At 40.8% G+C, this 16476-nt stretch overlaps 1 protein-coding gene across 1 annotated transcript in view; it reads left to right on the plus strand.

The window, feature by feature from the left end:
- Nucleotides 1-902: 902 nt before the first annotated feature.
- The window catches only part of LHCGR (luteinizing hormone/choriogonadotropin receptor), a 266389-nt gene continuing 250815 nt past the window's right edge, over nucleotides 903-16476 (plus strand). The window contains exon 1 of the mRNA XM_056568064.1: nucleotides 903-1224. Coding sequence (XP_056424039.1) covers nucleotides 1070-1224 — 155 coding nt within the window. The 5' untranslated portion in view covers nucleotides 903-1069. The remainder of the gene's footprint in view (nucleotides 1225-16476) is intronic.

Consider the following 16476-nt stretch of genomic DNA (forward strand, 5'->3'; position numbering starts at 1 on the left):
ACTATATATGGGGCAATTTGGAGGATTCCCATTGGGGCAGACAGGTAACCTGATTTACTCTTGCACACTCCCTGATTAACAGGCTTAAAGCAACAGTAACAGAGAATTCCAGAACAACAATAGCATAACATTACTGTATATTGAGTCCTGAGTAGTGTGGGCCCAAGACGGACTCTGAATGCAACATCTGCCTGACAGGATGGGCAGGATACGGTATTCCGTACCTGGTTACCACATATAGAGACAATGAGATGACCAGTTTTTATCCAGCTTAAAGCAACAGTAACATAGAGAATTCCAGAACAACAATAGCATAACATTACTGTATATTGAGTCCGGAGTAGTGTGGGCCCAAGACGGACACTGAATGCAACATCTGCCTGACAGGATGGGCAGTATACGATATTTCATACTGGGTCACCATATATAGACAAGATGAGATGACCAGTTTTCTTCTGTCTTGAAAGAACTCTCATATTAGACTCTCATCTCCTCCCATAGACATGACGAGATGATCAATTATCTTCTTCTATCTTGTAAGAACCTCTTCTTCTCCTCCAACCACCAAACCTAAAACTAGAAACAAAAGTCAACAAACACCATTCAGCCTAATCCAGCAATAATAAATATATGGATTAGCACAATAAATGCCCAGTACTGTAAATAAATAGTAAGTGGTGATAGTTAGTGTGTGTGTGTGTTTGTGTGTGTGTGTGTGTGTGTGTTGTTTGTGTGTGTTTGTGTGTGTGTGTGTGTGTGTGTGTGTGTTGTTTGTGTGTGTTTGTGTGTGTGTGTGTGTGTGTTGGGGGGGGGGTCATTGTGTTTCTGGGAGTGAAATTAGAATTTTCCAAAGTTAAAGACAGGAGGAGCCCTGACAACGACTCACGGTTAGTCAGTGTAAATGCAGACTAAAAATAGGAACACGTTGCCTGCATGGAATACAAACTGTTCCATCTCACAGCTGTAATTCACTTCAAACTAAAAAAAAAAGAAAAAGTTAAGGACACGACAAAAGACAAAATGGAATCAAAATAACAATAGCAACTAACCTCCTAAAGACAATCTCACCATGGAGACCCTGCTTTTCTATTACCTCATGTTGCATTTGAGTTACCTGAACCCTGTCTGCTCAGAAATGACTGATGCCTGCAAGCTGTGTAACTGCAGTAGGGCGAGCCTCCTGTGTCCGTCTCCAGCTGTATACAGTCCACTTGGACTAGAACTGTAAGTACCATCTCTAATATTTCACTGTATTCGCAGGTAATTGTGTTACTCGACCTCATTTTGCTGTATGGAGCAAAGTCTCTTAGTAAAGTTTTCTTCTTCCTACAACGTATACTTTTACGTATCATTACGTTTTCTTCATGCATTGTCTATTATTGTACCACCTTAGGGTGCTATAGAAAGGTTTGAGACCTATAGGTACAATTTAGATACAACTTAGATACTTAGAACTGTAGGGCTCACTTCTGCATGGTAGTGATAGTGCTGAGAGATATAGCAAGTACTGACAAGATGTATAGGGGAATTTACTGCAAAGGTTATTAAAATATGGTAAGTACAATCTATGGTAAGTATGAGGGTGCACATGGGGTAGTGGTCTTCAACCTGCGGACCTCCAGATGTGGCAAAACTACAATTCCCAGCATGCCCGGACAGCCAACGGCTGTCCGGGCATGCTGGGAATTGTAGTTTTGCCACATCTGGAGGTCCGCAGGTTGAAGACCCCTGATCATAGGGGGTACTTGTTATGTGTATTATCATGGTCATCTAAGAAGCACTGAGAAACACTGTACAACAGTAGATAGCATTGATCAGAGTAAGACCATTGAAAATGTAAAAGGGTTACAGTAGCACTTATTCTCATGACTCTTCATATCACTGAGCTCCCTCTACCTTGCATCATGTATAGTCTGTGCTTTATTAACTATTATTATTATTATTATTAGTAGTAGTAGTAGTAGTAGTATCATTATTTTATTATTTAAATAATAATAATAATTATTATTAGTAGTAGTAGTATCATTATTTTATTATTTAAATAATTAATTATTATTTATTATTATTAGTAGTAGTATCATTATTTTATTATTTAAATAATTATTTATTATTTATTATTATTATTAGTAGTAGTAGTAGTAGTAGTATCATTATTTTATTATTTAAATAATGTATTATTATTATTAGTAGTAGTAGTAGCAGTAGTATCATTATTTTATTATTTAAATAATTTATTATAATGGTTATTATTAGTAGTAGTAGTAGTAGTATGATTATTTTATTATTTAAATAATTAATTATTATTATTTTTATTAGTAGTAGTATTACTTTATTATTTAAATAATTAATTATTGTTATTATTATTAGTAGTAGTAGTATCATTATTTTATTATTTACATAATTAATTATTATTAATATCATTATTAGTATAATTATTATCTACTATTATAATCATATTATCATTGCTAATATAAAATAAAAAAATGGGGTTATTTATTCATTTACTTATTTATTAATTTTTTCTTACCTTATTTGAAAACAGATCATTTTATTTTATGGTTTCCATCTAAACACACATTAGGGATCACGTATAGTTGTAGCTGAACGTTATTTTCCCACACTATTTCCTAACTTCAGCAAAGCCTATAGCAATTGTCTCCAAACTGTGGTCCTCCAGATGTTAGAAAACTACAACTCCTAGCATGCCAAGGCCTGCTGGAAGTTGATGTTTTGCAACACCTGGATGTCCACAGTTTGATGTCCTATAGGATGGGGCTAATTCGTTGTTCATCTACATCATAGGTTTTTGCCTATAGATGGGTGTGATCTAGTGCAGTGTTTCCCAACCAGGGTGCCTCCAGCTGTTTCAAAACTACAACTTCGAGCATGTCCTTGCATGCTGGGAGTTGTAGTTTTGCAACAGCTGGAGGCACCCTGGTTGAAAAACACTGATCTACATGCGGTGGAAATAACTGGTATACCTTGTAGATATTGTATCTTTAGCAACTAAAGAGAACATTCTGCTTAAAGAAAAAAAAAATATATATATATAAATATTTATATATATATATATATATATATATAAATATTATTTTATTTTTTATTTTTTTATTATACATATACCTTAAACTGTTACTTAGAAGACTTTCCCTTTTTTTAGCCTGTACATAATGTCATGAATAGGTTGTTCCCGACTGTTGGAGTTATTTGTATATTCAGTAATATCTTGTTTGTATTGTATTCTATTGTTAATTGTCTTATATTGTGGGAAAAGCTGTAGTAATGTCAAGTAAAAAACTGGAAAAGCCTCTACTGTGCTACTTTGTAGCTACTACTATTACTACCTCAGTTCTTTTCATTAATACAGTATCTCTGCTCTATTCACAGTGTGTTCGCAGCGCCCATATACCTTTTATGTCTGCAAAGCTCCTAGCGTATATAGTAAAGGATAGACTTATGGAGGACAATATTGTGTCATATTATCCTCCATTTGGATTATATATATCAGGGCTTGCTGTATGGAATTGTGTTTCACTATTCCATAGAGCCATATGCAGTTAAAAAAAAATTAAAAATAAAACATTTTAAAAAGTTTTTTTAACATGGGACCCATGACCCTTACAGGGCTATATTTGCCAGAAGGCACTCATCAGTCTTGAGGGGGACAGTGAGTTTAAAAAAATAAAAAATATATTTTTCATGTAACTGCTGCCACCGCCATTATGTGGACTAGAGAAAAAACAGATCTTCTGGGTGCATCCATATGGGTCAGAACTTCTGTGTAATTTACCTGCAGAATTGCAGCCGCAGCATAGAAACATAAAATGTGTCGGCAGATAAGAACCATTTGGCCCATCTAGTCTGCCCAATAATCTGAATCCTCTCAATAGCCCCTGGCCCCATCTTATATGAAGGATAGCCTTATGCTTATCCCTATTTTATATGAAGGATAGCCTTATGCCTATCCCTATCTTATATAAATGATAACCTTATGCCTATCTCTATCTTATATGAAGGATAGCCTTATGCCTATCTCTATCTTATATAAAGGATAGCCTTATGCTTATCTCTATCTTATATAAAGGATAGCCTTATGCCTATCTATAAATATCTTATATGAAGCATAGCCTTATGCTTATTCCTATCTTATATGAAGGATAGCCTTATGCTTATCCCTATCTTATATGAAGGATAGTCTTATGCCTATCTCTATCTTATATGAAGGATAGCCTTATGCTTATCTCTATCTTATATGAAGGATAGCCTTATATCTATCTCTATCTTATATGAAGGATAGCCTTATGCTTATCCCTATCTTATATAAAGGATAGATTTATGCCTATCTATATATATCTTATATGAAGGATTGCCTTATGCTTATCCCTATCTTATATGAAGGATAGCCTTATGCTTATCCCTATCTTATATGAAGGATAGCCTTATGCCTATCTCTATCTTATATGAAGGATAGCCTTATGCTTATCCCTATCTTATATGAAGGATAGCCTTTTGCTTATCCCTATCTTATATGAAGGATAGCCTTATGCTTATCCCATGCATGTTTAAACTCCTTCACTGTATTTGTAGCGACCACTTCTGCAGGAAGGCTATTCCATGCATCCACTACTCTCTCAGTAAAGTAATGCTAATATTACTTTTAGTCCTTTCTCCTCTAATTTAAAACTACGTCCTCTTGTGGTAATTTTTCTTCTTTTACATATATTCTCCTCTTTGACTGTATTGACCCTATGTATATAAATGTTTCTATCATATCCCCTCTGTCTCTTCTTTCTTCCAAGCTATACATGTTAAAGGGGTACCAAAGGATAGGGGATAAGATGTCTTATCGCGGGGGGCTCGCCGCTGGGGACCCCCGTGATCCCCCCCTGCAGCAGCCCGATACCTCAGCAGCCCGGAGCTAAGTTTTCTCTGAGGCTGATGACGGGTGGTGCAGGGGATGGGACATTGTGACGTCATGGCCCGCCCCCTCGTGACGTCATGCCCTGTTCCCTCAATACAAGCCTATGGGAGGGGGCGTGACGCCCCTTTCATAGACTTGCATTGAGGGAGGCGGATGCGATGTCACGAGGGGGCGGGGCCATTATGTCACGATGCTCCATCCCCTGCACTGCCAGTTATCAGCCTCAGAGAAAACTTAGCTCCTGGCTGCTGAGGTACCGGGCTGCTGCAGGGGAGGATTGCGGAGGTCCCCAGGGGCGGGTCCCCCGCCATCAGACATCTTATCCACTATCCTTTGGATAGGGCATAAGATGTCTAACAACGGAATACCCCTTTAAGGTCCTTTAACCTTTCCTGGTATGTTTAAAGGATCATTGTGTTGTAGATTATCACTTTCTATGTATAGGGTGAGATCCACTGTGAATCTGCAACAAAATCTGCTTGTAATGTAATTGAATATTTGTGACAGATTTGCTTAAAAAATTCAGACACTTGTGGAATCACCCTAATGGGGCATATTTAGTCCAAGTGCTTAGATCAGCATGAGCGTCATTCATCAGGTGGCGGTATTAAAAACTGTCCCAGTCACAGATTTGCAGGGTGGCAGTCCTGGGAATTCCCCCATGGCTGTCCCTCCATATGACTGGTCTGGCATCCCCGATGTATAACGCTTGTACAGTTTGAAAATAACTTTTTACTATTCAGATCCCATAGCCAAAATAAGTCAAATAACCCATACCATGGTGTTCCTTAATACAGTAGCACAACCCCATTAGATTTAAATATAATATATATATATATATATATATATATATATATATATATATATCCACTTCTTTCATTCTTTATGTGGATGTAGCAGCATCCCAGCTCTCTCGATAGAAAGGTAGAAGTCGCAGAGGAAGGGCCCTAAATCATAGACCAGTGCTTCCCAACAAGGTGCCTCCAGCTAGTGCAAAGCTACTACCCCTACCCCTAGTTACCCTGTTTGGGAAACACTGCACTAGGTCATACCCATCGATAGGGGAAAACCCATTTTATATATAGACCAGTGATTCCCAACAGGGTCCCTCCGGCTGTTTCAGAACTACAACTCCCAGAATGCAAAACTACAACTCACAGCATTCCCGGGCATGCTATTAGTTGTAGTTTTGCATCAGCTGGAGGCACCCTGGTTAGGAAAAACTGCCATAGACCATACAAATCTATAGCATAAAACCCATTTTATATCACAAAGTTTTACAACCAACATTTTTTTTCAACATTTTCTTTTGAAACGACAATAAATAAAAGTTTTTTTTTTCCATCCAGACAATGATACATCTAGTAGTAGACGGTCCATTTTTTAAAAAATAATATCCCCTATGTTAATGTAATGTTGTTAGATCCGCAGCTCTTACTATGTAGTAAGTCACTTGTATGTCAATATATTTTCATCTCAGAGGAAGAAGAAGACAGGCAGCACGTACTCCAGTCTGCAATTTTAAAGGGGTACTCTGGTGAAAACCTTTTTTCTTTTAAATCAACTGGTGGCAGAAAGTTAACCATATTTGAAATTACTTCTATTAAAAAAATCTTAATCCTTCCTGTACTTATTAGCTGCTGAATACTACAGAGGAAATTCTTTTCTTTTTGGAATGCTCTCTGATGACATCATGAGCACAGTTCTCTCTGCTGACGTTATAATAATAATAATAATAACGCTTTATTTATTGTTGTCCTTAGTGGGATTTGAGACCAAGTCCCCAGCACTGCAAGGCAGCAGTGCTAACCACTGAGCCACCATGCTGCCCTTAGAATACATCTGCTATGCATGGTTGCTAAAATGGACAGAGAGAGCAGAGAGCACTGTGCTCGTGATGTCATCAGTGTTCCAAAAAGAAAGGAATTTCCTCTGTTGCATTCAGCAGCTAATAAGTACTGGAAGGATTAAGATTTTTTAATAGAAGTAATTTACAAATAGGTTTAACTTTCTGCCACCAGTCGATTTAAAAGAAAAAAGGTTTTCACTGGAGTACCCCTTTAACTTCCATGTGATGCTGTTGTTGTTATTCTTATTTTTTCTTACGTCAATGGGTTCCATCCTGTCGGGTACAGTATATACAGAAACTTAGCTGATAAGGAAACAAAAGTAGATTTTTTTTTAACTGTAAACAGTAAAGCAGAAGTGAGTAAAGTCGAAATTGCTGAACTTGTTGAATTTCTACACCATGAAGTGATCAATAGAAGAAAAGAAGATGTGGTTATTTTCTTCCCCAGTAGCAGTGTTCTTCAACCTGCGGACCTCTAGATGTTGCAAAACTACAACTCCCAGCATGCCCGGACAGCCGATGGCTGTCCGAGCATGCTGGGAGTTGTAGTTTTGCAACATCTGGAGGTCCTAAGGTTGAAGACCACTGATCTATAGCTTTCCCCTGAGATCTATTTTTGACGGTAAACATGTTGATAAAACTGGATATATAGAAGTGAATGTGGGAGGCAAAAAATATCCCCTTCCCTCCGTTCCGTCCTGGTACCTGCTAAACAATAATATCTCCATAGTTTGGCCAGGAGAAGACACTGTCTGGTTTAGTAGAATATACCAAGAAGAGGGAACCTATCACAATGATAAAAATGAGGTTGCTTTCAGGAGCTACTTAAAGGGGCACTCCGCTGAAAACATCTCATTTCCTATCTAAAGGATGGGGGATAAGATGTCTAATTGTGGGGTTCCCACCACTGGGGACCCCCGTGATCTCTGCTGCAGCACCTCTGTCATTCGGTGCATGGAGCAAACACCGCTCTGTGCCCAATGACTGGCGAACACAGACACCACACCCCCTCCACTGTACTAGAGAGCACGCCCCCTCCAATAGATATGAATGGAGGGGGCATGGCATGACGTCACAAACGCGGACGCTCCAAGCTTCCGTGATCCAAACGCTGCCACTGCCAGCCTGGAGATTGCCGGGGTCCTCAGTGGCAGGACCCCCGCGGTTAGACATCTTATTTCCTATCCTTTGGATAGGGGATAAGATGTTTTCAGCAGAGTACCCCTTTAACCTCCCAAATCTTTGTGCTCCCATTCCTTGTTAGATTCCATTGTGGAGATGACATCTCCCCAGGTTCTCTCCATCCTTGGAAATAAGGACAAAGATGCACACGGCTCTCATAAAGCTCAACTCTAAATGTTGGGATTGTCGGCTTTTCTTGGATCATGCCGAAAGATGAATTTAGCTCTCGGCTTTCTATCCAGAAGAAAAGGGTACAATTCAATTCTCACAAACTCCATTATAAGGCAATATCTGTTCTGGACAGTATTCCATCTTGGCAGACAGCTTTGTGTTTACACTTTACTTCCATGCCATTCATTCTTCCAATATACCTTTTAACCGTAAGTTGTCCTCGCATCACTGCCAGCATAGTGTCTTCGACCAGCAGTATCTAGGACTGGACGTTTTCTTTTTCCTGTACAACTCAAGTGCCAAAGAATTTTCTTCTAAAACTTCTCTAAACTAGCAGCATACTAACACAATGAAACCTGGTAAAGAACAAAAGCTAAGGGCAAAATTAGATGCATTTATATTATTGCAATGGGGAGATGTTATGTAGGAAAACAATATCTGAGATAAGTCTTAGAAACATTAAGGCCCATTCACACTGTGGCTATTCAGCCAGTGGAATGGACGTCCACCCAAAGAATAAACATGTTCATTCTTTGGACGGAATTCTGCCAGAGTGCATTCCGGGCACACGTTCGTGCCGTCCGGTAATGATTTCAGTGGCGTCTGCTACAAGCGGCATGTCTGCAGTATGAGTGAGCCCTTATGGCCCTCACTGTAACCAAATTGTCCGGTGGTATTTTGTTTATTTATACTGCGAGAGGCAGACTGGTTGAAAAAGTAAAGCAAGCCTTCCTTACCTCCTCACTCCTCCCACTGCCGTTTTGACACAGTCTGGGTCCCCACTGATCATTGCTGTTGGTCCTAGTTGGTAAAGATCGCTAAGCTCAGTGGGCATTTCCTATGTGTCAAGACCAGGTACCATGGGAATTTTCACCCATTCTCTACATTGCAAATTATTCTAATCAAAAAATTCTAACCTGCCAAGTGATTTTTTTCAACAAACTTCTAAGTAATGCATAGTATAGTTGGCTGAAAGGTGCAGTTTGAAGGGGTATCATTACCTGATTTGCATGTCACTAGGATATGCCATTACTTCATGATCAGTGGGGGGGGTCTTAACTCTGGGAGCCCCACCGGTCCTGAAAATGATTGCTTATTGCACAGAAGAAGTGATGTTGGGGGAGAATTTATCATTGTAGGTGTAGGTGAAGCATATTTGTACACAACTTTTTGTGTGCTAGTAATGTGTAGGAGCACAACATTAATTAAATGGTCGCAGGGCAGGTACACATTTCCTGGAATTTTACAAAAGATTTAGTTTTTAGTACTTACCTTCCAGACAGTAATGGACATGCTTAGGAAGGATCTGTGCTTGTCTTGGGGTTAAATGACTATGTTGTGAGATTACCATAAGGCTGTGGCTATCTTTTGTGAACTGGATATTTCCTGTTGCAGTTTCCTCCCTTGAACTACAAGTCCCATGATTCCTTGTTTGTAAGTGTGGGGTTGTGGTGCCCAATTAGGAGTACTGTGTGCATGTTATTTGGATATGTTTGTGATGCCAGGGCACTGTTAACCTACACTGTCCGAGCATTTGACAGTTTTTCCTGGGCCAGGTCCAGGGTAATAAATACACCGATGCCAGGTTAAGGATAATTGTCTCTTTACTTTGCAGGAGGTAGCAGAACTTAAACCATAGAGACTTCTGTACATACATGTGTAGAGTGGAACCCAGGGAGCCAGTAGTCTTGCTGGGAGTTGTAGTGGCTAATGGATGCATAATTAAGATAAGAAGCAGCACACGCTGCTGAGATTATCCCAAGTACTTTCCTTACGGCCAGGCTTTGACAAATCATCTGCGCACTGGGGCTTCCTGAGATTTGGCATGGCTGTGGAGTTTAGTAGACTTCTCTTCTCCCTTTTCCTCTTGGTACCACAGCTTACAAGCTGGAACACACTCTCCTCTGACTCCTCTGACCCAGCACAAGCTGAACTCCCTGTCTCTCTCTCCCTCTTTCTCTGCCCCCCCCCCCCCACACACACATACCATATAGGGGGTGATTTAGGGGTCTCCTATTGGGTAACAGGGTCCCCAGGTCACTCTGCCACAAGCCCTTAAGGGTACAGTACATAAATTAGCACATATCACAGCATAACAATGATTCACATTTTCATAGGTTAAACAATAGAGCAGCGGGCCTAATATGTAAACAGCAGGGATGCCCGAGGCAATCTTTAGCCCACAGGAAATCCTTTGATGCTGGGACACCACAAGGTCCCTTTCACCCTTCCACACATCAGCCACCTCACCCATTGAAGCACAAATGAGCTGCATTACATGCAAAAGACCAATGTTTTCTAACCAGGGTGCCTCCAACTGTTTCAAAAATACAATTACTTGCAGAATGATCTCCCTCCCACCCAGCAGTCGCTTCACCCATGAAAGCAAAGACAGTCTCCCTCATCACCTGACTAGCGATGTAATGTCTTGGGCCGAACTGCAACCTGGGAAAACCTGAGATGATACTCATTTTGTATGCTGCTAAAAATAAACTTTGGGACAAAAATCACGGAAGAATTACAAGACCACCATGAAACACAGTTGCAGACACTATATTATGAACTACACTAACTTTGTATTATGAACTACACTAATATTACTTTTAGTCCTTTCTCCTCTAATTTAAAACTACGTCCTCTTGTGGTAATTTTTCTTCTTTTAAATATATTCTCTTCTTTGACTGTATTGACCCTATGTATATAAATGTTTCTATCACATCTCCTCTGTCTCTTCTTTCTTCCAAGCTATACATGTTAAAGGGGTACCAAAGGATAGGGGATAAGATGTCTTATCGCCGGGGGCTCGCCGCTGGGGACCCCCGGGATCCCCCCCTGCAGCAGCCCCATACCTCAGCAGCCCGGAGTTAAGTTTTCTCTGAGGCTGATGACGGGCGGTGCAGGGGATGGGGCATCGTGATGGCCAGCCCCCTCGTGACGTCATGCCCTGTTCCCTCAATACAAGTCTATGGGAGGGGGCCTGACGCCCCTTCCATAGACTTGCATTGAGGGAGGAGGATGTGATGTCACAAGGGGGCGGGGCCATTACGTCACGATGCTCCATCCCCTGCACCGCCCGTCATTAGCCTCAGAGAAAACTTAGCTCCGGGCTGCTGAGGTACCGGGCTGCTGCAGGGGAGGATCGCGGGGGTCCCCAGGGGCGGGTCCCCCGTGATCAGAAATCTCATCCACTATCCTTTGGATAGGGGATAAGATGTTTAACAACGGAATACCCCTTTAAGGTCCTTTAACCTTTCCTGGTATGTTTAAAGGATCATTGTGTTGTAGATTATCACTTTCCATGTATAGGGGTGAGATCCACTGTGAATCTGCAAAAAAATCTGCATGTAATGTAATTGAATATTTGTGACAGATTTGCTTAAAAAATTCAGACACTTGTGGAATCACCCTAATGGGGCATATTTAGTCCAAGTGCCTAGAGCAGCATGAGCGTCATTCATCAGGTGGCGGTATTAAAAACTGTCTCAGTCACAGATTTGCAGGGGTGCAGTCCTGGGAATTCCCCCATGGCTGTCCCTCCATATGACTGGCCTGGCATCCCCGATGTATAACTCTTGTATAATTTGAAAATAACTTTACTATTCAGATCCAATAGCCAAAATAAGTCAAATAACCCATACCATGGTGTTCCCCAATACAGTGGCACAACCCCATTAGGTTTAAATATATATATATATATATATATATATATATATATATATATATATATATCCACTTCTTTCATTCTTTATGTGGATGTGGCAGCACCCCAGCTCTCTCGATAGAAAGGTAGAAGTCGCAGAGGAAGGGCCCTAAATCATAGACCAGTGCTTCCCAACAAGGTGCCTCCAGCTAGTGCAAAACGACTACCCCTACCCCTAGTTACCCTTTTTGGGAAACACTGCACTAGGTCATACCCATCGATAGGGGAAAACCCATTTTATATATAGACCAGTGATTCCCAACAGGGTCCCTCCGGCTGTTTCAGAACTACAACTCCCAGAATGCAAAACTACAACTCACAGCATTCCCGGGCATGCTATTAGTTGTAGTTTTGCAACAGCTGGAGGCACCCTGGTTAGGAAAAACTGCCATACACCATACAAATCTATAGCATAAAACCCATTTTATATCACAAAGTGTTACAACCAACATTTTTTTTCAACATTTTCTTTTGAAACGACAATAAATAAAAGTTTTTCTTTTCCATCCAGACAATGATACATCTAGTAGTAGACGGTCCATTTTTTAAAAAATAATATGCCCTATGTTAATGTAATGTTGTTAGATCCGCAGCTCTTACTATGTAGTAAGTCACTTGTTTATCAATATATTTTCATCTTAGAGGAAGAAGACAGGCAGCACTTACTCCAGTCTGCAATTTTAAAGGGGTACAGTCTTTTAAATCAACTGGTGGCAGAAAGTTAAACATATTTGTAAATTATTTCTATTAAAAAAATCTTAATCATTCCTGTACTTATTAGCTGCTGAATACTATAGAGGAAATTCTTTTCATTTTGGAACGCTCTCTGATGACATCACGAGCACAGTTCTCTCTGCTGACGTTATAATAATAATAACACTTTATTTATTGTTGTCCTTAGTGGGATTTGAACCCAAGTCATATATATGTAGAAACAGACATAGACTGGGAATTGCACTTAAAAAGTTCTTTATCTCCAAATTTATCCATGTGCAAAATAGCAGAGAGATATACAGAACATAATCACCCGGAGCTCAATAGACTGCTCAGAGGTTATTCCACTCGGTGTCTTTAGATCCTTCCATCCCAGACTTGCTTCTTGCTGGACGGTGTGTTCCTGGCCATGTGGACGCTAATTCTGAGGGGGTGTGAAAACGCTCGCTAGCATGCGAGCTGCTGGACATTTCAGGACTTTCTGTATTTCTACATCAATAGAAGAAAAGAAGATGTGGATATTTTCTTCCCCAGTAGCAGTGGTCTTCAACCTGCGGACCTCCAGATGTTGCAAAACTACAACTCCCAGCATGCCCGGACAGCCGATGGCTGTCTGGGCATGCTGAGAGTTGTAGTTTTGCAACATCTGGAGGTCCACAGGTTGAAGACCACTGATCTATAGCTTTCCCCTGAGATCTATTTTTGACGGTAAACATGTTGATAAAACTGGATATATAGAAGTGAATGTGGGAGGCAAAAAATATCCCATCCCCTCCGTTTCGTCCTGGTACTTGTTAAACAATAATATCTCCATAGTTTGGCAAGTAGAAGACACTGTCTGGTTTAGTAGAATATACCAAGAAGAGGGAACCTATCACAATGATAAAAATGAGGTGGCTTTCTGAAGCTGCTTAACCCCTTAAGGACTCAGGGTTTTTCCGTTTTTGCACTTTCATTTTTTCCTCCTTACCTTTTAAAAATCATAACCCTTTCAATTTTCAACCTAAAAATCCATATTATGGCTTATTTTTTGCGTAGCCAATTATACTTTGCAGTGACATTAGTCATTTTACCCAAAAATGCACGGCGAAATGGAAAAAAAAATCATTGTGCGACAAAATCGAAAAAAATACGCCATTTTGTAACTTTTGGGGGCTTTTGTTTCTACGCAGTGCATATTTCGGTAAAAATTACACCTTATAATTATTCTGTAGGTCCATACGGTTAAAATGATACCCTACTTATATAGGTTTGATTTTGTCGCACTACATGCAGGAAAATTTATACGTTTAAAAATGTCATCTTCTGACCCCTATAACTTTTTTATTTTTCCATGTAAGGGGTGGTATGAGGACTCATTTTTTGCGCCGTGATCTGAAGTTTTTATCGGTATGATTTTTGTTTTGATCGGACTTTTTGATCACTTTTTATTCATTTTTTAATGGTATAAAAAGTGACCAAAATACGCTTTTTTGGACTTTGGAATTTTTTTGCGCGTACGCCATTGACCGTACGGCTTAATTAATGATATATTTTTATAGTTCGGACATTTACACACGCGGCGATACCACATATGTTTATTTTTTATTTTTTTTTACACTGTTTTATTTTTTTTATGGGAAAAGGGGGGTGATTCAAACTTTTATTAGGGAAGGGGTTAAATGACCTTTATTAACACTTTTTTTTTAACATTTTTTCTGCAGTGTTATAGGTCCCATAGGGACCTATAACACTGCACACACTGATCTCCTATGCTGATCACTGGCGTGCATTAACACGCCTGTGATCAGCATTATCGGCGCTTGACTGCTCCTGCCTGGATCTCAGGCACGGAGCAGTCATTCGTCGATCGGACACCGGGGAGGCAGGTAAGAGCCCTCCCAGTGTCCGATCAGCTGTTCGGGACGCCGCGATTTCACCGCGGCAGTCCCGAACAGCCCGACTGAGCAGCCGGGTCACTTTCACTTTCACTTTAGAAGCGGCGGTCAGCTTTGACCGCCGCTTCTAAAGGGTTAATACCGCACATCGCCGCGATCGGCGATGTGTGGTATTAGCCGCGGGTCCCGGCCGTTGATTAGCGCCGGGACCGACGTGATATGATGCGGGATCGCGGCGCGATCCCGCTTCATATCGCGGGAGCCGGCGCAGGACGTAAATATACGTCCTGCGTCGTTAAGGGGTTAAAGGGGCACTCCGCTGAAAACATCTTATTTCCTATCTAAAGGATGGGGGATAAGATGTCTAATTGTGGGGATCTCTGCTGCAGCACCTCTGTCATTCGGTGCATGGAGCGAACTCCGCTCTGTGCCCAATGACTGGCGAACACAGACACCACACCCCCTCCACTGTACTAGAGAGCACGCCCCCTCCAATAGATATGAATGGAGGGGGCATGGCGTGACATCACAAATGCGGACACTCCAAGCTTCCGTGATCCGGACGCTGCCACTGCCAGCCTGGAGATTGCCGGGGTCCTCAGTGGCAGGACCCCTGCGGTTAGACATCTTATTTCCTATCCTTTGGATAGGAAACCCTTTAACCTCCCAAATCTTTGTGCTCCCATTCCTTGTTAGATTCCATTGTGGAGACGACATCTCCCCAGGTTCTCCCCATCCTTGGAAATAAGGACAAAGATGCACACGGCTCTCATAAAGCTCAACTCTAAATGTTGGGATTGTCGGCTTTTCTTGGATCATGCCGAAAGATGAATTTAGCTCTCGGCTTTCTATCCAGAAGAAAAGGGTGCAATTCAATTCTCTCAAACTCCATTATAAGGCAATATCTGTTCTGGACGGTATTCCATCTTGGCAGACAGCTTTGTGTTTACACTTTACTTCCATGCCATTCATTCTTTCAATATACCTTTTAACCGTAAGTTGTCCTCGCATCACTGCCAGCATAGTGTCTTCGACCAGCAGTATCTAGGACTAGACGTTTTTTTTTTTTCCTGTACAACTCAAGTACCAAAGAATTTTCTTCTAAAACTTCTCTAAACTAGCAGCATACTAACACAATGAAACCTGGTAAAGTACAAAAGCTAAGGGCAAAATAAGGTGCATTTATATTATTGCAATGGGGAGATGCTATGAATACTCAAAAATATCTGAGATAAGTCTTAAGAAACATTAAGGCCCATTCACACTGTGGCTATTCAGCCAGTGGAATGGACGTCCACCCAAAGAATAAACATGTTCATTCTTTGGACGGAATTCAGCCAGAGTGCATTCCGGGCACACGTCCGTGCGGTCGTATCGGTAATGATTTCAGTGGCGTCTGCTACAAGCGGCATGTCTGCAGTATGAGTGAGCCCTTATGGCCCTCACTGTAACCAGATTGTCCGGTGGTATTTTGTTTATTTATACTGCAAGAGGCAGACTGGTTGAAAAAGTAAAGCAAGCCTTCCTTACCTCCTCACTCCTCCCACTGCCGTTTTGACACAGTCTGGGTCCCCACTGATCATTGCTGTTGGTCCTAGTTGGTAAAGATCACTAAGCTCAGTGGGCATTTCCTATGTGTCAAGACCAGGTACCATGGGAATTTTCACCCATTCTCTACGTTGCAAATTATTCTAATCAAAAAATTCTAACCTGCCAAGTGATTTTTTTCATCAAACTTCTAAGTAATGCATAGTATAGTTGGCTGAAAGGTGCAGTTTGAAGGGGTATCATTACCTGATTTGCATGTCACTAGGATATGCCATTACTTCATGATCAGTGGGGGGGGGTCTTAACTCTGGGAGCCCCACCGGTCCTGAAAATGATTGCTTATTGCACAGAAGAAGTGATGTTGGGGGAGAATTTATCATTGTAGGTGTAGGTGAAGCATATTTGTACACAACTTTTTGTGTGCTAGTAATGTGTAGGAGCACAACATTAATTAAATGGTCGCAGGGCAGGTACACATTTCCTGGAATTTTACAAAAGATTTAGTTTTTAGTAC

The sequence above is a fragment of the Hyla sarda genome, chromosome 3 (genome assembly GCF_029499605.1).
Source record: "Hyla sarda isolate aHylSar1 chromosome 3, aHylSar1.hap1, whole genome shotgun sequence".
Taxonomy (NCBI): Eukaryota; Metazoa; Chordata; class Amphibia; order Anura; family Hylidae; genus Hyla; species Hyla sarda.